The 24,001-nt window shown below is 34.8% G+C and overlaps 1 protein-coding gene across 1 annotated transcript in view; it reads right to left on the bottom strand.

The window, feature by feature from the left end:
• Window positions 1–24,001, bottom strand: part of lars2 (leucyl-tRNA synthetase 2, mitochondrial) — a 133,582-nt gene that overhangs the window by 16,398 nt on the left and 93,183 nt on the right. The window contains exons 14-19 of the mRNA XM_073846627.1: window positions 20,144–20,281; window positions 17,853–17,956; window positions 14,259–14,441; window positions 10,002–10,171; window positions 4,919–4,996; window positions 4,721–4,832 (exon numbers count right to left, since the gene is read on the bottom strand). Of these exons, the coding sequence (XP_073702728.1) occupies window positions 4,721–4,832; window positions 4,919–4,996; window positions 10,002–10,171; window positions 14,259–14,441; window positions 17,853–17,956; window positions 20,144–20,281 (785 nt within the window). The remainder of the gene's footprint in view (window positions 1–4,720; window positions 4,833–4,918; window positions 4,997–10,001; window positions 10,172–14,258; window positions 14,442–17,852; window positions 17,957–20,143; window positions 20,282–24,001) is intronic.

The following is a 24,001-nucleotide window of genomic DNA, read 5'->3' as shown; positions in this document are numbered from 1 at the left end:
TCTGCCAATGGGGTAAGAAAAATAATCTAGTTGTCTGCTTGAAATAAGATTATTTTTCTTACCCCATTGGCAGATTATTTTGCTTGTTTTAAGCAAAAACATGCTTAATTTTGACTTCTTTTTTCTGAAAACAGGACAATATTTTTTTCTTGTCTAAGAATTTTTAGATATTTTGTCTGGAAACAAGACAAAAAATCTAAGTAAGAAAAGCATTTTTTGCAGTGTAGTCACATCTTGTGGTCAGCATCAGTCACTGTTATCAGAGCATGTGGACATGTTCATTTTCCCTTATGTGGGACAAACACACAGCGTGTGTGTGTGTGTGTGTGTGTGTGTGTGTGTGTGTGTGTGTGTGTGTGTGTGTGTGTGTGTGTGACAATAGCGGGATGTGATGGAATGGACAATAGGGGCCAAGGGTTTCCTTTTTCCCCCTCACCATTAGTATTTCCACGGCTTTTCACCCAGCTTACAATTATTCACTTTCATCCTGAGTCACCTTTTTGTTCTTTTTCTTTTTTTTAATCATACTAGCAATGTTGTATTGCAGTGTTTTTCAACCTTTTTTGAGCCAAGGTACATTTTTAATTGAAAAAAAATCACAAGGCACACCAACAATCAAAACTGTAAAAAAATGAAACTCTGTAGCCTATATTAACAATATACAGCCATTCTTATCAAAGTGTCTTGAACAGGAATCAAATAAACACAACCTGGGCCTGTTTGGATGAACACAGAGCTGATATCCTGGCAGGAATTGAAGAAAGACACACATAAAGCTCTTCCTCAACAGCTCTCTCTCGAATTTTCTTATACAAACATAACGAATGCACTTCAAAATGAAGTTTTCATATTTAAATTCAGGAATCACGAATATGACAAAATAATATTATTTTATACATATATTAACTGTTTAGCTATAATAGTTGTATCAAATGAATAAGGAAATTATAGTGCCTTGAATTTATTAAGTAGGCTAATGTTTCATTTCGTTCGTATCGCTCTCTGGAAATGTAAAGAAAAAATATCGTTTTTACTTGGAATTCGTTTTTAATCCCTGGTTTTAAACAAGCATATACATGAGATAATTTATATATTATTGCTTGAATAAACGTTTACAAATAGTGCTAGAAAGTTTATAATTAAAGAAATTAAACAGACCTAGGCATTTGAAGAGACATAGTAAAATGTGTCTAATAATTCCAAAAAGAAAGAGAAGCATTGGACATAATCAAAATATTTGAGACATTTATTAGGAATACTACTTTCTTAACAATTAAGATGCTGCTTGTTTATCCAGTCTAATTGAAGTGTGCGTCTCTCCCCCGACTTCCCCAGCAAAAATCCCACCCCCTCTCAGAAAATACATAAAACTAACATTACTGAGCTATATGGGTTTAATAGTAGCCTATTAAAATGGTACAGCATTGCTCAGTTCAACGTGTTGGAAATCGGGCATTTTGTTCCACGTCAGCATTTATTCAACAGTTAATAATGCTCAATATTCAAAAGGTAAATAATATTCAGCCAATAAATTGTAGGTCTATGTATTTCATAGAAAATTGTGTCTAGTACTATATAAATTACAAAGGTTTAATTGGCATCTTTATTTCAAACGGCCCGACCGACCACGACCCGAATATCATAAAAAATATTTTGGATGACTCGTAACCGCGGGTGACCGCAGGTGGTATATCACCTTCTAGTTTGTAGTCGGGTGTCGTCATTTTGGTGTTCAAGCTCAGTTTAACTGCCCAGACTCCCGCAGACGCAGATTTTGTATCGTATTCTCACTAGCTACAATGCCACTGTCACTGCTACCTGTCACATCCAGGCATCACTAATTCTCGTCTCGAAATACAAGGCAATTACCTATCTGCTGCCACCTATTGATATGGAAGAGTATGACATGATTACTCTGCCGGTGTCACTAGACAGCGCAGACACTCGACAATGGCATATTATTCGCAGACAATAACTTACTAGTTTTCAAAAAATGTTTTAGACCAATTAGGCGAAATTGAATAATTTCCCACGGCACACCTGACGATCTCTCACACTAGTGTACCGCCGCACAGTGGTTGAAAAACACTGTTGTATTGTCACCAGAAAATACACACTGCAAAAAATGCTTTTCTTACTTAGATTTTTTTTGTCTTGTTTCTAAAATATCAAAAAATTCTTCTTTGCATTTTCTACGACAAGTAAAAATTATTTTCTTGTTTTCGGAAAATAAGTCAAAATTAAGTGCGTTTTTGCTTAAAACAAGCATGCGCTGCATTACAATTTTGCGTTACTACATAAAAAAGTAACTAATTGCATTGCTTAGTTACTCTTTATTGAAAATGAATACATCACCTTACTTTTGCATTATTTTTTTTTACCTAAGCAAGGCTTGCTTATTTGTATTTTAATAACAAAAAACCCAAAAGTTATATTTTTGCCAACTGTAAAGGCCCTTTCACACAAAAAGTGAAATGTGAAATACTCCTAATTTCAAAACAGGTGTCAGCGAATAAATGGGAAAAAAAGTAACTTCCATTACTTACTTGAAAAAGTAACTTTGATATTAATAACGCTGATCATGGACCTGTCACAGTTTTCTTTGTAAGGGTTAAACACAAAAGTATTCTTATCAATTCACAGTGCAGATATACACCAGGAACTTGAACAATAGCTACAATGTGGAGAAAATGGCAGTACAGGGAACAGTGAGGAGGGTTGTGTGTATGTGCGATACGTGCAACACTTCATGCTTGCATTTGTCACTGTACAGCTGCAGGGTGTAACAGACTCTTCCAGGATTAGATAAGCTGCAAAATGGACATGTTTCCCTATAGGTTAGCATCCACCCATCTGAGCTGCTTCATTTAATGTTCCGAAAACACCATGAAAGTAGTCCAACATATAAGTTACATACAGTGAGGGAAAAATGATTTGATCCCCTGCTGATTTTGTACGTTTGCCCACTGACAAAAAAATATCTTTAATAGTAGGTTTATTTAAACAGGGAGAGATTGTTCTAGAAAAACGCATTTCGAAAATGTTATAAATTGATTTGCATTTTAATGAGTGAAATAAGATATTTGATCCCCTATTAATCAGTAGGATTTCTGGCTCACAGGAGACTTTTATACAGGTAACAAGCTGAGATTAGGAGCACTCTCTTAAAGAAAGTACCTGTATAAAAGACACCTGTCCACAGAAGCAATCAATCAGATTCCAAACTCTTCACCATGGCCAAGACCAAAGAGCTGTCCAAGGATGTCAGGGAAAAGATTGTAGACCTACACAAGGCTGGAATGAGCTACAAGACCATCGCCAAGCAGCTTGGTGAGAAGGTGACAACAGTTGGTGGAAATAACACAAAATAACTGTCAATCTACTTGGTCTGGGGCTCCATGCAAGATCTCACCTCGTGGAGTTTCAATGATCATGAGAACGGTGAGGAATCAGCCCAGAACTACACGGAAGGATCTTGTCAATGATCTCAAGGCAGCTGGGACCATAGTCTCCAAGAAAACAATTGGTAACACACTACGCCGTGAAGGACTGAAATCCTGCAGCACCTGCAAGGTCCCCCTGCTCAAGAAAGCACATGTCCAGCCCGTCTGAAGTCTGCCAATGAACATCTGAATGATTCAGAGGAGAACTGGGTGAAAGTGTTGTGGTCAGATGAGACCAAAATCAAGCTCTTTGGCATCAACTCAGCTCGCCGTGTTTGGAGGAGGAGGAATGCTGCCTATGACCCCAAGAACACCATCCCCACTGTCAAACATGGAGGTGGAAACATTATGCTTTGAGGGTGTTTTTCTGCTAAGGGGACAAGACAACTGCACCGAATCAAAGGGACGATGGACAGGTCCATGTACCATCAAATCTTGGGTGAGAACCTTTTTTCCTCTGCCAGGGCATTGAAAATGGGTCGTGGATGGGTATTCCAGCATGACAACGACCCAAAACCCACGGCCAAGGCAACAAAGGAGTGGCTCAAGAATAAGCACATTAAGGTCCTGGAGTGGTCTAGCCAGTCTCCAGACCTTAATCCCATAGAAAATCTGTGGAGGGAGCTGAAAGTTCGAGTTGCCAAATGTCAGCCTTAAAACATTAATCACTTGGAGAGGATCTGCAAAGAGGAGTGGGACAAAATCCCTCCTGAGATGTGTGCAAACCTGGTGGCCAACTACAAGAAACATCTGACCTCTGTGATTGCAAGGGTTTTGCCACCAAGTACTGAGTCATGTTTTGCAAAGGGGTCAAAGACGTATTACATTCATTAAAATGCAAATCAATTTATAACTTTTTTGAAATGTGTTTTTCTGGATTGTTTTGTTGTTATTCTGTCTCTCACTGTAAAACAAAGCTACCATCAAAATTATAGACTGATCATTTCTTTGTCAGTGGCCAAACGTGCAAAATCAGCAGGGGATTAAGTTTAATGCAAACCAGGAATGGCCTGACATAGCGTATCTGAATAAATGCAAAGGAGAAAAAAATTTCAGAGCAATTGCGTAGAATTGGATTTTCAGTGAACAACAACTTCAATTTCAGCTACTGAATGACTACTGAGTCTTCTACAACTTTTATAACATTTTTCTTTCTAGCTTGACAGTGTCCATCCACCATTACCTTCATTAAACAGCTTTGGGAACATGAGGATGAGTAATTGATGACAGGGTTTTCACTAATTTGAAATATTTAGGTGACCGTGCATGTGTCATACCTGCCCAGAGTTCGGAGGCTAAGTGTGGACACATGGGTGCCGTCATCACACAGAGCGACGCTAAAGCCTCCTCAAACTCCACGCTGTGCAGAACCACTCGAGACGAGGCTTGCTACGGTAAAAGAGCAGAAAAGATAATAAAAAGTTCAGGAAGCTCAATCAATTATTTGGAAGTCAGACTGATTGCTGATGACTTACTGAGAGTGTGTTGGTCAGGCCCATGAGCCGAGAGATGGCCGCATTAAACAGGAAGTCCTCTGTGAAGTGACCCGTAACCTGTCAACAGAACAACACGGCTTAGATTCATCCAGCTATCAGTTTCCTTCAAATACCCTAGTAAAATAGTTAATTTTATACTAAGTATAGTTCAAGTCTATTAACATTTACTGACATACTACTTGTGCACACTGCACATTTCTTAATATTAAGGCTAAAATATGTTTTAATGTCACTATTGATGAGGATTGTGTGATCTGTAAATAATATCGGTCTTTAAATGCAAAATATTTAAAGTGTGCCTAAAGCATATTTTCAATAGTTTGACTTCAGCACAATAAAATATACTTCAGTGTATCTTTAATTGGACATAAGCACTACTTCCGCACAATTAAAGTGCATTAAGTATAAAAATAGTTGTTCCAATTTGGCAGACTTTAAATATACCAGTTTAGTATAGTAAAAAGCACAATTGAAGGGTATTTTTATTAAGTACATAATATGTAAATGTATTTGTAGTATACTTGTCGCATGCAATACATAAATACATTTTTAGCATATTTATTTTTCACTAGGGTATACACACTACAGTTCAAAAGAAAAAGTTTTAAAAGTGACAGTAAAGACACTTATAATGTTACAAAAAAATTTCAAATAACGTCTGTTTGTTTGAACTTTCTGATCATCAAAGAATCCGTAAAAAATATATCATGCTTTTATACATGGTTCATACAAAAATATGAAAAAGCAAAAATATTTAGTTAAATAAATTAATACTTTTTTTCAGCAAGGATGCAATTGATCAAAAGTGACATTGTGATATTTTTTTCTCTCAAATAAATGCAGACTTAAGGGGAGACACTGTAGGCAAAAATGTTGTTTTTTCATGCACATGTCAAATTTGAGATTTTGTGCTTTTTCATAAAGCTTTTTTTCAGACTAGTGGTAAGAAAACATCCAAAAGACACTGTTAAGTGTTTCTTTTATAGCACTTTATCTATGTGTGTCAATAGATTTCAATTACAATATATATTTTTAAAGGCCGTTTTCTCAAAATGAGTTTTTTCTCCTACGCTGAGCCATAAATCTCCACTTCAGTAGCACTTACACACACCAAACTTTACATTTTTATTCCTGTCTATATCCTGAAGGTTTTACAGAAGGTTTTTCATATACAATTAGCTTGATTTTACACAGCATTTTACTCCCCCAAAATGGTAAAATACATGGTTTTCTGTCTGTTTAAAGTTTTCTTCTGAATTATGGAGTGACAAAATGAGACCCAAAAACCCCTCTGTAAGACTTTAATATGTCAAAAAAATTAAACAAGAATTTTGACTTGATCCAGTGTTTCGATTTAGTACTAGAAATGTAAGCAAATTAGTGCATATTTTATTAAATAATGCCTCATTTGCATATTTAAACGTACCATTTTAGAAAACTTGTAATACAAAAAATATTAGCAATTATCAATGTAATAAATCAACTGAGTAAGTAAGGTGATAACTATTAGTTATTTTTTTACCCTATTCACCAGCAGTGTTTGCCTTAAAGAGCAAAAGAGCCTTTTTACCCCAAAAAACATGGAGAAAAAAAATCTACAACCCAAACTTTTAAATGATACTGAATTTTTTAAAGAATTTAAGTGCTTTTTTTCATGCTTTGTAAGCATGTCAAACTCAATTCTGAGTATGAGTGCATCATGTTGTAGCATGTGTTGCTTTCTATGTAAACATTTCAGTTCAGTCACTTCGGATGTTTCTTAAAAGATAGTTGCCTATGTAGGCAGCAGACAGCAGCGCAGCTCACTAGGTTTCAGAGCTTGAATGTCACCAAGTGCCTCATTACTGTCTGACATGTGTGAACGGATGAGGATGGAGGTTTATTCACTGATATTGTGAACGTTTCTCTGTTGGCGAATGCTGCTCTTTTGTCATGGTTTGAGACTAGATCACTAATTTCCTCTGTATTGCCAACATCAGGCAGGCTCTGCATCAAAACGGAAAGAACAACAGCTATCCTCAAGAGGCCCCAACCGAAGGACGGACACAGCTGATGACGGTGGCTTTTCCCAGCAGAAGATCAAAGATTGTTAGGCTTAACGGCTCTGGATTGGATCAAGTACAGTCCAGGCCCTTTTAAACCAGCGCAAAATCAATCCTGGCCCTAGAGAGGCTATTTATATGGGCTAAATATACACATTTCACATGCAACAACACTTTCCCACTGTGTGCAGCCTTTTGTTAAAGAAACAGTTCACTTAGAAATTAAAATTAGGTCATTCACGCAATACTAAATTAGATGCATTATACAGGACTGCTTAAAAGAATGGGATCAGTAAGATTTGTTAAAAAAAAAAATAATTAAATACAGGAAAAACAGAAATATTGTGAGATATTATTACTATTTAATTATTAAATGTAAAATGTAATTTATTTCTGTGATTAAAACTATGTTGAAATTATTGTGCTGCTTCATATTTCACAAATACATCTTATTTTTTTAAATTTTGTAGTAAATCAAAACCAAAAAAAGTTCAAATCAAAACCTCTGTACCTTTATAAATGTTTTTACTGTCTCTTTTGATCAATTTAATGTATCTTTGCTGAATAAAAGCATTATACTATGAATACCGATGGCTCTGTGACAAATCGCTTTTGTTCCTCTAAATGCACAAATGTAAATTTTAAAATGTAATTGCTTCAAAAACAAACAAATAAATCAATAAAACAGAATAAAATAAAATAAATATAACATGAACTAAATGATCAATGACAGAATGTAATTCATATTTACAAAATTATTTAACCAATTTCAACCTAATTTTTGAAGTTATGCGAGATTCAACGAGACAAGAATTTAAAATTATGAGTTGAAATGACTTGTACAGACAATTTGATTATACTTCATTTTTAGTTTGATGCAAGTGGAAATGTTTTCCAGTCTTCAGACGTTACTGTACATTCTGCTTTGACTGGAAAGTGGTGTTATTATATGACACATTATTATGTAACACACAGAGCAGTCTACAGTATTTCCGTTAGTCATGTAATTTTTATGAATGGAATTGTATTACTTTTATGACTGCATGAAATTAAGGTATTTTAAAAATGAATTACAAGCCAAAAATACAATGGAATAATATCAGAATGGAACAAATATGGGTGGATGATGCAGTGACCCCCACTGGTCAAAGAGTGCAACACATAACTCAGTGATTCCTACATACTAGTTATAGTAGTCATATGAAGAAGTCAGGGTTTGGCTGGATAGCATACCCCATCAGTCCCTACTGCTAGATGCTGTAACAACACCACTTGGGGGCAAAATGGTACAATGCTCCTATATTTAGTAGTACTCATATGTTTAGTACCTTAGTGCATTTCATGCACAGCTGGTGCAACAGCCCCAGAATATAAGGATTAGAAATGCACCTAGTCATGGCCAAAAGTTTTGAGAATGACACAAATATTAGTTTTCACAAAGTTTGCTGCTAAACTGCTTTTAGATCTTTGTTTCAGTTGTTTCTGTGATGTACTGAAATATAATTACCAGCACTTCATACGTTTCAAAGGCTTTAATCGACAATAACATGACATTTATGCAAAGAGTCAGTATTTGCAGTGTTGGCCCTTCTTTTTCAGGACCTCTGCAATTCGACTGGACATGCTCTCAATCAACTTCTGGACCAAATCCTGACTGATAGCAACCCATTCTTTCATAATCACTTCTTGGAGTTTGTCAGAATTAGTGGGTTTTTGTTTGTCAACTCGCCTCTTGAGGATTGACCACAAGTTCTCAATGGGATTAAGATTTGGGGAGTTTCCAGGCAATGGACCCAAAATTTCAACGTTTTGGTTCCCGAGCAACTTAGTTATCACTTTTGCCTTATGGCACGGTGCTCCATCGTGCTGGAAAATGCATTGTTCTTCACCAAACTGTTGTTGGATTGTTGGAAGAAGTTGCTGTTGGAGGGTGTTTTGGTACCATTCTTTATTCATGGCTGTGTTTTTGGGCAAAATTGTGAGTGAGCCCACTCCCTTGGATGAGAAGCAACCCCACACATGAATGGTCTCAGGATGCTTTACTGTTGGCATGACACAGGACTGATGGTAGCGCTCACCTTTTCTTCTCCGGACAAGCCTTTTTCCAGATGCCCCAAACAATCGGAAAGAGGCTTCATCGGAGAATATGACTTTGCCCCAGTCCTCAGCAGTCCATTCGCCATACTTTGTGCAGAAGATCAATCTGTCCCTGATATTTTTTTTTTTTTTTTTTTTTTTTGGAGAGAAGTGGCTTCTTTGCTGCCCTTCTTGACACCAGGCCATCTTCCAAAAGTCTTGGCCTCACTGTGCATCAGATGCGCTCACACCTGCCTGCTGCCATTCCTGAGCAAGCTCTGCACTGGTGGCACTCCGATCCCGCAGCTCAATCCTCTTTAGGAGACCATCCTGGCGCTTGCTGGACTTTCTTGGACGCCCTGAAGCCTTCTTAACAAGAATTGAACCTCTTTCCTTGAAGTTCTTGATGATCCTATAAATTGTTGATTTAGGTGCAATCTTAGTAGCCACAATATCCTTGCCTGTGAAGCCATTTTTATGCAACGCAATGATGGCTGCACGCGTTTCTTTGCAGGTCACCATGGTTAACAATGGAAGAACAATGATTTCAAGAATCACCCTCCTTTTAACATGTCAAGTCTGCCATTCTAACCCAATCAGCCTGACATAATGATCTCCAGCCTTGTGCTCGTCAACATTCTCACCTGAGTTAACAAGACGATTACTGAAATGATCTCAGCAGGTCCTTTAATGACAGCAATGAAATCCAGTGGAAAGTTTTTTTCAGGATTAAGTTAATTTTCATGGCAAAGAAGGACTATGCAATTCATCTGATCACTCTTCATAACATTCTGGAGTATATGCAAATTGCTATTATAAAAACTTAAGCAGCAACTTTTCCAGTTTCCAATATTTATGTAATTCTCAAAACTTTTGGCCACGACTGTACATGTTTTATATACTTCTAAAACATATATGCATAATCATCACTGTCACCTCTTTACCTGCGTTATGGCGTAGTTCTTGTTCTCCCAGATCTTCTTGGTCTCCGATCGCTCTCTCTTGTTGAGGACAGACGGGTTGGGCGTCTCTGGACCCTCGCGTGCAGCTCTCAGTTTGGTGACCAGACCCCACAGACGGGCCTGCCATCGCAACACACCTGGGATGGCATCAGCTACACACACAAAAATAAAGAATCATGTTAAAACAGAACACTGGAATGGTGGTGGTGTCAGTTCTGGATGAGATCATGTGTTCCTTTCTTTTAGGTTTTCATTTGTAATAACATTTTAGGTCAACTAGTTAATTTCTTAAAAGTCCCTCAAATATTATAAAACTCATGCATATGGATAAAAATATTTAAAATTAATGTAAAACAGTTTAGGACAGTGGCCCTTAACCACTTCCGATGGGGACACAATAAATTAGAAAGAAAGAAAGAAAATAAATAAATTCAAATATTTAAAATATTCTTAAATGATTTAAAATACGATGAAACAAACATTAAAATTAAATAAAACACCTAAAATTCAAGAAGTAAAGCAACATAATCGTTCGCATTTTAATTCATTATTATAATTATTATTATTTTTTTTTAAGAATAAGGTTTTCCATGATCTTGGAAACCTGTTTATAGAAGGCAATTTTAAAAGAGTGATTTCTAAACCTGTAACTGCAAGTCATGGACATTTAAAAATAAAATATATTATATTATATTATATTATATTATATTATATTATATTACATTTAATGTGACCTTGGACCACAAAACCAGTCTTAACTTAATTTTTGATTAGTAATATGCATTGTAAGATTTCATTTGGACAACTTTAAAGGCGATTTTCTCAATATTTAGATTTTTTGCACCCTCTGATTCCAGATTTTCAAATAGTTGTAAAATCGTTGTCTTAACAAACAATGCATCAGTGGAAAGCTTATTCACTCAGCTTTCAGATTGACCCTTATGACTGGTTTTGTGATCCAGGGTCACATATTATATTGAATTATAATATATTACATTATATCAGATCAAAATAATGATAATAATAATAATCTGTAACAATGAATAGTTGAAAAAATAATGTAAATTCATTGGGCCTAAAGTGTGTGAACCCTGAAGAACATTCACTTTTGGAAAATGGGAAATTCACAGAAATTTAATAAAATCTTAAAAGTGACACATATTTCAATTTTTTTCTAGTTATGTTAAGCTTTAAACTTTTATATATAAACTTGTATAATTCCTATTTGTGATTCAAAAATAATTAACCTTATCCCATAATTATGAAAGTCATGCAAATTCATTTTTTCATAAAGAGTGTGAGCCCTAAAGAACATTCAGTTCTTATAATTATTTTACTGACTTATTTTATTATAATTAAAATATTAATACATAAACATAATTAAAACACAATTTTACTTAAAGGAGTAGTTCACTTTCAGAACAAGGATTTACAGGTAATGTTCTCACCCCCTTGTCATCCAAGATGTTCATGTCCTTCTTTCTTCAGTCGTAAAGAAATTATGTTTTTGGAGGAAAACATTTCAGGATTTCTCTCCATATAGTGGACTTCTATGGTGCTTCTATGCTGTTTGAACTTCCAAAATGCAGTTTAAATGCAGCTTTAAAGGGCTCTAAATGATCCCAGCCGAGGAAGAAGGGTCTTATCTAGCGAAACGATCGGTTATTTTATGAAAACATTTACAACTTATATACTTTTTAATCTTAAACGCTCATCTTGCCTAGCTAGACAAGATGAGCATTTGAGGTTGAGGTTGTTTTTAAAGAAAATAACCCATCATTGTAGATAAGAGCCTTTTTTCCTCGGCTGTGATCGTTTAGAGCCCTTTGAAGCTGCATTTTGGAAGTTCAAACTCACCATAGAAGTTCATTATATGGAGAGAAATCCTGAAATGTTTTACTCAAAAAACATAATTTCCTTAAAGGGATGGTTCGGAGTAGAATTGACTTCATTGCTATGCACTCCGAAGCCCATCTAAATACCCCATCCGGAGTTTTTTTTACCTTAGTCAAACATTTATGGAGATACTAGAGTTTTTCGAATTGCTTGTTACAGGAGTGAATGGTACATGTAATGTATCTCGTAAATTGCAGCACTAAACGTGCAAGTAATCTTACCAAACTTGTACAGTAGTGTAAATAGGTTATGTACTCACAAAACGCTGCATCAGAACATTTGTAAGTCCACCATGAGTGTTTTAAAAACACGTTTTACCCGAGAACTACTAGTCTCAGAAACTACAAGTCGACGTCACTTCCCTGGTTTGAAAAAAGCACGTAAAAGTCCTCCTACTACATCTGTGTGCATGTCAACTTGTAGGAGGACTTTTACGTGCTTTTTTCAAACCAGGGAAGTGACGTCGACGTGTCGCCATTTGTAGTTTTTGAGACTAGTAGGGATCGGCTAAAACGTGTTTTTAAAACACTCATGGTGGACTTACAAATGTTCCGATGCAGCGTTTTGTGAGTACATAACCTATTTACACTACTGTACAAGTTTGGTAAGATTACTTGCACGTTTAGTGGTGCAATTTACGAGATACATCACATGTACCATTCACTCCTGTAACAAGCAATTCGAAAAACTCTAATATCTCCATAAATGTTTGACTAAGGTAAAAAAAACTTCGGATGGGGTATTTACATGGGCTTCGGAGTGCATAGCAATGAAGTCAATTCTACTCCGAACCATCCCTTTAAGACTGAAGAAAGAAAGACATGTTAAAATTAAAAATACTGTCTTTGAATTGGCCTTGGAACGACTAAGAATTTTCTGTTCATTTCATTTTAGGACATCTGAGAGGAATTTTTATGTGTCACCAGATTTATCTCGTTGTTTCATTGTTTCAAAACAGTCTAAATAGCTTAGTAAAGCTGAAATATTTCTTATTCATCATGGTGTCCTAAATATGTGGTGGTGAAAAAACAGTGAGTCACAACATAGCGGCCAAAGATGTCTGTCTGATGCATAATTACCTAAAATTAAAATACAAAACAGATGGATCATATGAAGATGTCCTGCATAAACAGGCCCTCAAGTGTCATATCAGGGTGTCTACAGGTTTGACCAAGTTAAATTTAAGACATTTTAAGACTTTTTAATACCATTTTCAAACAAAATTTAAGACCAAATTGAAAGTCCCGCAAAAGTCTAGCACAAAACTATGAAGATATTTTAAATTATTATTTTATTTAACTGATTATTCTTGGGAATATTCAACAGAAAACACTATTCCAGAAGAAGAAATTATTTTCTATTCCATGACAAAGTCAAGGCTCTCACACACTTTGAAGCCAATGTAACAGTGTAACAAACACGGATTTTGAGTCATGGATCGGATCATTTTTCGGATCAGCAAAAAAAAAAAAAATAATAAGTTTGTTTTTTCCTAATTACTGAATGCTTACTTTAGGTAGGCTACTTCTCATCCACAGCAAAAACTACTATCTGAACTAAAGTTCAGTAACAAAACAAGAACAATTACACAAATGACAAGTGTAAATGAATACAACATAAAGTTAGTAATAAAATCAATAACACAGTATTCAGGAGGGGAAATTTAATAATTAATTGTAAAATAACTAGTGTTTCTCACTGCAGGTATTTATAGGACGCTGTCTCTTTAAGGCCAAATGCCCAAACCGAATACTGGCACGCATCTCTTTCTCAGCTGTTTCGGTTCACTGAAGACATAAACGACTGTTAAACAGAATACCAAAACGGGTATTAAGACATGACTTGGTATGTACGTTTCCGTTCAAATAGCAGTTAAAGAGGAATCAATCTGTGTGAATCGCGCCGCGCGCCTCTCTCTCCTCTCTCTCTCTCTCTGCGCGTGCTCGCGCCAGTTGTGTGCGGCAACGTAAAAACATGTGCTAATTATAAACTTTTACTCTATGATGGTTAAACTTAACAGCTAATCTGCGATTCAAATGCGTGTAGTTGGGCGGAAACCCGCTAAATCTGGCAACACTGCGGCGTTGTCAAGCAAGCGCGTGTCTAGCAACAGAACAGATTTAGAACCTGCGCAGGAGATTCTCCTCAAAACGATAAACTTTTCCTTTTCAAAGTGTAAAAAATTTAAGACCCTTGGATTTAGATTTAAGACAAATTAAGACATTTAAAGGCCTTATTTTAGGACAACGGAATTTAAGACTTTTTAAGACTTTTTAAGGATCCGCGGCCACCCTGCATATGTCTGACGAGGGATGGATTTAGCAGACTGGTGTCTCTACTCACTCTTGACGTCCCATAAGATGTCCTGCTCAGGTGGAGCGGCGTACAGGAGGTAGAGGCGCATGGTGTCGATGCCATACTGCTGCACCACCTCCTGCGGGTCCAACCCGTTGTGTTTGGATTTACTCATCTTCTCCCATGTGATCTGCAGCTGGCTGCCGGTGTCCCTCTGAACCGGCTCCGGACCTGCCAGAGAGAACATGTGACTTTTTTTTTTATCAGTCATAGAGAAATTATGTTTTTTAAAGTGCATATTGCAGGTTAGCGACTCCAGTGAATTGATGTTTAGAAAAATAATGTAGGAACCAGATTTTCTTTAAAATATACTTCAAAATACGCTATTAAGGCTTCTGGAGTCGTTTTTTGTGAGAGAATTTTACTTCCGCATCTGAAAAAGTGATAGTAAAGACATTTATAATGGTACAAAAGATTTCTATTTCAAATAAATGCTGTTCTTTTGAACTTTCTATTCTTCAAAGTGTCCTGAAAAATGAAAATCACAATTTCGACCAAAATATTAAATCAACTAGTTTTAATATTAATAATAATAATCAGAAATGTTTCTTGAGCAGCAAATCAGAAAGATTTCTGAAGGATCATGTGACACTGAAGACTGAAGTAATGGTGCTAAAAAAAATCAGCTTTGACTCTCAGGAATAAATTACATTTTACAGTATATTACAACAGCAAGCAGTTATTTCAAATTGTAATAATATTTTACATTTTTACCATTTTTCCTGTATTTTTAATCAAATAAATGCAGCCTTGGAGAGTGGAAAGACATTAATATGTTTGAAAGACATTAAAATCAATAATATCAACGGCAAGCTTTTGAACAGTGTATGTTTCTGAGCAGCTCTAAAAGACCCCGTTTACACCGGTGTTGAGTGCAGACCACCAGTGTTCAGATCACTTAAAATGTTAACAGCAGGTGTAAACAGGGTCTTTGGTGTGATCTTGTATGTTTGAACCCTCAGAAAGAGACGCAGCTGTGTTTACCGTAATAAGCATTTCTCCTCTCCACTGTTTACACAGACGCATTATAAAACCATCATCTCTAAGATCACAGAAATTACAGGCTTTTTTTTGGGAGCCAATTCAGATTCTCATGCAAGTCTGTTTATCCTGTTGCCTGGCAACAAAAAAAGAAAGACTATTTTGGATCCAGTATCCACAGAAAGCAACACAGGAAGTGAGTGAGAAATGTGAGAAGGGCTGTTTACGGTACTGATGCATTTCTCACACAAAAATGGCACAAGCTGTCTCAAAATTGTACACTCAAGTCAGATTGAATGGCCTAATGCAATTTACAGGAGTACACATATTTTTATCAGTCCACCAGTAGGAAAGCAACCTATAAGTTTCAGGTTGGTTCAGCTAATGGACATTCACATTCTAGAGTAAAAATAAATGGTAAAAGGCCATTTTTTTCTTATAACTGAAGGTAGAGCTTACATTCATATTGTTAATATATAACAAATATGCATTAGGGATGCACCGAATGTTCGGCAACCAAAATTATTTGGCCGAAAATAGCTAAAAAAGCAAAAAATAAGTGAAAATGCCAAATAAATGATACCAAACATTGACGTGACGCGATCAAATAGAGGTGCACACTAATGCAGCAAACATGTGGGCAGTGTGGAAGCATTTAAAATTGTCCGAGAGAGACTGTATGATGACTGAAATCGTAATATGGCCTTAAACCATTAGTAAATAAACTACAGAATGTTATGTTGTCTAATACACGCACAAATTGTATTTATTTTGCCAGGGTTCAAATTTCAAAGCGTGAGGAAAACCTGCACTGAAACAGAGTAATGAGAATCATTCATAAATCTGCTGCTGTCAGCAAAAAGTATTACTGAGGTCTTCTTTCGGGTTTCCGCCAAAATAAAAGTCTACATTCATAAATGTTGGCATTGTAATTTTACTGTTGTTCTGTAAAATAAAATAAAAAAGACAAAAACTATGGTAACAATCATTACAACAGCTCTATTAATACTGTACATTTATTATGACATTCTCCTTTGCTCAGCAAGGCTGCATTTATTTGTACATTACAAACACATGACTGATTCAAGAAGGGGGTCTTAAAAATGGCCAGAAAATATTATTTGACTTAACTTATTAATTTTAAGTTAAATTGTGCTTTGTTGGTAGGCTATATTTTGTTACTGATTTTTTTTTTTGTTTGTTTGAAAAGCAAGACAAAATTGTAAAAAACACATTTTGACTACTTAATTTATGCAATGGGGGGAGAAAATGGCAAAATACATGGGGGAAAAACCACGTTTGGTTTAATTTTGTTCGGCTTCGGCCCAGAATTTTCATTTCTGTGCATCCCTACTATACATTCTACTTTTTTCTCCATAATGTGCAATTTCTGATTTACTCACTCCTAAGGGCCAGATTTACTAACAGCTTGCGCCAATGAAGAAAGAAGAATTAACGCTGCACTGCAAAAAATGCTTTTCTTACTTTTGTCCAGCCAAAATATCTAAAAATTCTTAAATCAAGTAAGATTTTCTAGACAAGTCAAAAACGTTTTCTTGTTTTCAGAAAAAATAAGTTAAAATTAAGTGAGTTTTTGCTAAATAATCTAGTTGTCTGCTTAAAATAAGATTATTTTGCTTACCCCATTGGCAGATTATTTTGCTTGTTTTAAGCAAAAACTCATTTAATTCAGACGTATTTATTCTGAAAACAAGACAATCATTTTTACTTGTCTAGAAAATCCTTGATTTAAGAATTTTTAGATATTTTGGCTGGAAACAAGACAAGTAAGAAAAGCATTTGCAGTGTGAAAAGGTGTGGACACAGTTATTTTTGCACCTGACCTTATTAAACATGCATTTACGGGAGGAGAGTTAAAAAAAAAATCAATCATGCAACGCAATTTACTAACTTTGCACACATCAAAGTACTGGCATTTGCGCCATTATTTAAAACCCAAAAAAGCATGTCTTTAAGGAAGTGGTAATTTGCTCTGCTCTTGGTAGATTGCGCTGGTCATTATGGAAATGATCCGGCTGCATCTGTGTTCTTTAATGTGTGCATTGTCAATAAATCACACGCTAAAATTTTCTGTCCTGTCAGCACTTTTATGTTATCACTGCAAAAAGTGCTTTTCTTACTTAGATTTTTTCGTCTTGTTTCCAGCCAAAATATCTAAACATTTTTAAATTAAGAAGGATTTTCTAGATGAGCAAAAATAAAGAGAAAAAATAAGTCAAAATTAAGTGATTTTTTGCTTGAAACAAGCAAAATAATCTGCCAGTGGGGTAAGAAAAATAATCTTGTTTTCTGTTTGAAATAAGATATTTTTGCTTACCCCATTGGCAGATTATTCCGCTTGTTCTAAGCAAAGTATTTTTTTTCTGAAAACAAGAAAATAATTTTCACTTGTCTAGAAAATCCTTCTTGATTTAAGAATTTTAGATATTTGGGCTGGAAACAAGACAAAAAATCTAAGTAAGAAAAGCACTTTTTGCAGTCTAATAAATAATGTCTAATAAATCTGGCCCTAATTCTGAGCCATATGAAACTCCAACCTGGAACAGACTTCATGAATCCGCTTCACATCCTCACACACACCTGTGAAATCAATGTCTTCTTTCTTGAGGTACTGGCCGGTCTCTGCCACCTTGAACGTCTGACCCTTTATTAGACCCTGGACCAGCAGCTTTCTGAAGGGCTCTCTGAAATTATGAGAATGGATGAACGTTATTGGTCACCCAATCCAGCATATGAAGGACATTTTCTCTATATGGGTCAAAGACGTTAAGATGTCCACATCAAAAGAAATTTTTTTTTTGTCCATAGAAAGCACATTAAATGTAAGTAAAGTGTCTAATCTTAAGGTTTCATTTTCAACTTTACTGTGTTTTAAATGAGTAAAAAATTCTTACTGACAAATGGGCAAAACCTAGGATAGTGGCAAATTAAACTGATTATTTGGGGTGATTGATAAATTGATTTTTGTTGTAAATATGTCTGACAAGACTTACACTGAATGGCATTTTAGTGGGTGTTTTCCGTAAATTAGGGAAAAATTGATGATATTTATTTTTTGCTCAGAAAAAAACAAAAAATGCAATTAAATTAAACTTTTTAATATTTTTTTGGAAAAACAGCAACAATTTAAAGCAGTGTTACACTAATTGTTTTTGTGCCTAAACCCTTTTTCATCTTTAACCCATATATAAAATACCACAAAGCATAGAGCTTTAAAAACATGAAAACAAAACTGTACACATTTTCTTTCCTATCTGTATTTACTCACGCTCATGAGTAGAACAAATGCATTGTTTATTTTACTTAATGTTAATTAATGCATTACCCATAACTAAGTATTGGCACCTTATTGTAAAGTGTTACCAACTCAAGACACAGTGGTCGGTTGCATAAAGTTAGTCAACTATTATTTATTTATTTTTTTCCTAAGACAGGTCATTACTTCTTTAAACTCAGTTGCATAAGAACATAGATTATTCTAAGTTGAACCTGAAAAATAAGACTGATTATGTCCTTGACTAACTTCCTGGGTCAGACTAAGTCTTAACACAGTTTTTAAAACGTAACCTTTTTTAAATCTTTTTAAAGTCTAATTTGTGTCCAAAAATCAAGACTTTAAAATTAAGACTTTAAAAAGTTGGTCAGACTACATTTTAAATCAGTTAGGGTGAAAAGTACATACAAATGTTGAATATTTGACCAAAATAAGAGGAATCATACAAAATGCATGTTATTTTTATTTAGTACTGACCTGAATAAGATATTTCACATTTAAGATGTTTCAATATAGTCCATAAGAGAAAACAATAGTTGAAATTATAAAAAAGACCCCGTTCAAAAGTTTACATACACTTCATTCTTAATACTGTGTTGTTACCTGAATGATCCACAGAAAAATTCAGAAAAATTCTTCAGGTCCCACAAATTATTTGGCTTTTCAGCATTTTTGTGAATTTGAACCCTTGTCAACAATAATTGTATTCGAGACTCATATGCAAATATTACAGAAGGTTCAAACGCTCACTGATGCTCCAGAAAAAAAAAAATGCATTAAGAGCCAGGGGTGAAAACTTTTGAGCAGAATGAAGATGTGTACATTTTCTTCTTTTGCCTACATATCTTTTTTTTTTTTTTCCATTTAGTACTGCCCTTCAGAAGCTACTTGCATGTTTCCCAGAAGACAAAATAAGTTAAATTTACCCTGATCTTCAAATTCAAAAAGTTTTCACCCCTGACTCTTAATGCACTGTTTTTCCTCCTGGAGCCTCAGTGAGAGTTTGAACCTTCTGTAATAGTTGCATATGAGTCCCTCAGTTGTCCTCAGTGTGAAAAGATGGATCTCAAAATCATACAGTCATTGTTGGAAAGGGTTCAAAGACACAAAAATGCTGGAAAACCAAAGATTTTGTGGGACCTGAATGATTTTTCTGAAGAAAAGCAGACAGTTGAACTGTTCAGGATAAACAGGGGACTCAATCACTAAACTATCACTAAACAAAAAACAAAAAAAAGCCGTGGTTCATTCAGTAATATGTAAACTTTTGAACAGGGTTATTTTTATAAATTCAACTATTCTTTTTTTTAACTGTATGTGAACATCTTTTATGTGAAATTTCTTATATATATATATTCAAGGCAGTACTAAATAAAAAACAACATGCATTTTGTATGATCCTCTTATTTTGGTCAAATAATTAACATTTTGCAGATTCTGCAAGGTGTATGTAAACTTTTGACCTCAACTGTAAAATCTATGTTTAAGCAGCTTGGCTGTCCCAACCTATATTATTCCCTAATGATTATATATGTGTCATATTATAAAAGTTTCATGCTGTCTTCTCATGTCACAGGTTTAAGTGTGTATGTCGCACCTGTGTGAAACCATGCCCTGGTCTCGGCAGAAGTGGCTGAGGAAGCGTGCATAGTACAGGTGCATGACGGCGTGCTCCTTCCCTCCGATATAAACATCCACAGGCATCCAGTGATCCGCTAGCGAGCGCTCGAAAGGCCTGTGAGAGGAAACAAACGCTCATACTGTATCTGTATTACATGAGAGCGGCCACTAGGAGGCGCTCAAGCACAGGCATCAACACTAAAACATGACGAGAGACTGTGTGTGTGTTACATCTCACAAACTCTCAAAGAACACTTTAATGCTGGCGCTGCTTTAAACGGACATCACAATCACGACACTCCAATAACACATTCAAACGCACTCAGAAGGGAGAATGTGAACCGCTAAGTGAATTTAAACAGAACAATAAGCACACTCAAACAAACTGTGATAAACAAACGCGTCACACTCTACATCCACCTGCCAGCAGCACCAGACTAAACCAACCGCACACAGAACAATAACACAGATCTGGAAGTAACTCACATACATTATCTTCAATGGAAACTGAGTTAAAGCAACATTGTTTTTACATAATACTGATGTTCACTAACAGAATCCCATCATCCTTCAACCACAAAGTGATTCTACTGACTGAAAGAAGCTTTCATAAGTACTCTATCCACCTTTACTGTCTCGCTTCATCCATCTATATCCTAATTAGGCTAGAAACATGTTAACAACATGCTAGAAAAATGTTAACAACACATTAATCAGGTTAGAAAAATGTTAACATGTTAATCATGCTAGGAACTTGCTAGCTACACGCTAGTAACATGCTAATCATTTTATAAACATGCTAGTAACATGCTAATCATGCTAGTAACATGCTAATCATTTTATAAACATGCTAGAAAAATGTTAACAACATGCTAACAACATGCTAGAAAAATGCTAACAACACGTTAATCAGGTTAGAAAAATGTTACCATGTTAATCATGCTAGGAACTTGCTAGCTACACGCTAGTAACATGCTAATCATTTTATAAACATGCTAGAAACATGCTAATAACATGCTAATCATGCTTGAAACATGTTAACAACATGCTAATCATGTTAAAAACATGCTAACAAGTTAATCAGGTTGGAAACATGATAATAATGCTAGTAACATGCTAATCATGCTAGTAACATGCTAATCATTTTAGAAACATGCTAGAAACATGTTAACAACATGCTAACAACATGCTAGAAAAATGCTAACAACACGTTAATCAGGTTAGAAAAATGTTAACATGTTAATCATGCTAGGAACTTGCTAGCTACACGCTAGTAACATGCTAATCATTTTATAAACATGCTAGAAACATGCTAATCATGCTAGAAACATGTTAACATGTTAATGTTAAAAACATGCTAACAAGTTAATCAGGTTGGAAACATGATAATAATGCTAGTAACATGCTAATCATGCTAATAACATGCTAATCATTTTATAAACATGCTAGAAACATGTTAACAACATGCTAACAACATGCTAGAAAAATGTTAACAACACGTTAATCAGGTTAGAATAATGTTAACATGTTAATCATGCTAGTAACTTGCTAGCTACACGCTAGTAACATGCTAATCATTTTAAAAACATGCTAGAAACATGTTAACAACATGCTAGAAAAATGTTAACAACGCGTTAATCAGGTTAGAAAAATGTTAACATGTTAATCATGCTAGGAACTTGCTAGCTACACGTTAGTAACATGCTAATCATTTTATAAACATGCTAGAAACATGCTAATAACATGCTAATCATGCTTGAAACATGTTAACAACATGCTAATCATGTTAAAAACATGCTAACAAGTTAATCAGGTTGGAAACATGATAATAATGCTAGTAACATGCTAATCATTTTATAAACATGCTAGAAACATGCTAACAACATGCTAATCATGCTAGAAACCTGTTAACAACATGCTAATCATGTTAAAAACATGCTAACAAGTTAATCAGGTTGGAAACATGATAATAATGCTAGTAACATGCTAATCATGCTAGTAACATGCTAATCATTTTAGAAACATGCTAGAAACATGCTAATCATGCTAGAAACATGTTAACAACATGTTAATGTTAAAAACATGCTAACAAGTTAATCAGGTTGGAAACATGATAATAATGCTAGTAACATGCTAATCATGTTAGTAACATGCTAATTATTTTATAAACATGCTAGAAACATGTTAACAACATGCTAACAACATGCTAGAAAAATGTTAACAACACGTTAATCAGGTTAGAAAAATGTTAACATGTTAATCATGCTAGTAACTTGCTAGCTACACGCTAGTAACATGCTAATCATTTTAAAAACATGCTAGAAACATGTTAACAACATGGTAACAACATGCTAGAAAAATGCTAACATGTTAATCAGGTTAGAAAAATGTTAACATGTTAATCATGCTAGGAACTTGCTAGCTACACGCTAGTAACATGTTAATCATTTTAGAAACATGATAGAAACATGCTAATAACATGCTAATCATGTTAAAACATGCTAACAAGTTAATCAGGTTGGAAACATGATAATGCTAGTAACATGCTAATCATGCTAGTAACATGCTAATCATTTTAGAAACATGCTAAAAACTTGCTAACAACATGCTAATAATGCAAGAAACATGTTAACAACATGCTAATCATGTTAAAAACATCAGGTTGGAAACATGATAATAATGTTAGTAACATGCTAAGCATGCTAGTAACATGCTAATCATTTTAGAAACATGCTAGAAACATACTAACCATGTTAAAAAAATGCTAACAACATGCTAATAAGGCTAGAAACATGTTAACATGCTATTCATGTTAGAAACATGATAGAAACATGCTAATAACATGTTAATCCTGTTAGAAAAATGTTAACAACATGCTAATTAGGCTAAAAACATGTTAACCACATGCTAACAACTTGTTAATCAGGTTGGAAACATGTTAATAATGTTAGTAACTAATCATGTTAATCATGCAAGTAATGCTAACATCATGCTAGTAACATTCTAATCATGCTAGCTACAAGCTAATAACATGCTAATCATGTTAGAAACGTGCTAGAAATATGCTAACAACATGACAATCCTGCTAGAAACATGCTAACAACATGCTAATTAGGCTAGAAATACTTTAATGACATGCTAATCATGCTAGAAAAATGCTAACAACATACTAACAACGTTAATCAGGTTAGAAAATGTTAACAACATGCTATGCATGCTAGTAACTTAGTAATAACGCTAGTAATGCTAACATCATGCTAGTGAAATGCTAAGAACATGCTAACAACATGCTAATCATGTTAGAATCATGCTAGAAACATGCTAACAACATGTTAATGATGATAACAACATGCTAGCAACACACTATTGACATGTTATGTTACAGACATGCTTAAGACATGCTAACAACATCTTAATCATGCTAGAAAAATGTTAGCAACATGATAGTAACTTGCTAATCATGTTAGCTACATGCTAGTAATATGCTAAATAAGTCTATCAATTTATCCATCCAGCTTTAAAACTACTTTTCACACTTTCTGATCAGGCTTTTTCAAGCCAACTTAAACTTTTTAATCTAGTTTAAAGTATTATCTTAAATATGAACACACTTGTTTGTAGTACAAAAAGTTTTACAGTTTAGTACACTTTTTAAAAATGTTTTCCCCACCACAATAAAAAAATAAAAGGTAACCTTTTTGCAATTTTTTTTCTGTGACATTTTTTTGTTAATATCTCACAGTTCTGACTTTTCTTTTTGAAAATTCTGAGTTTCAATTTTGCAATTCAGATTGTTTTATTTTTTTCAGAATTGGAAGGAAAGCAAAAATTGTGA

The sequence above is a fragment of the Garra rufa genome, chromosome 9 (assembly GCF_049309525.1).
Source record: "Garra rufa chromosome 9, GarRuf1.0, whole genome shotgun sequence".
Lineage (NCBI taxonomy): Eukaryota > Metazoa > Chordata > Actinopteri > Cypriniformes > Cyprinidae > Garra > Garra rufa.
The sequence above is the reverse complement of the archived record's forward strand: the minus strand, read 5'-3'. Positions and strand labels throughout refer to the sequence as shown.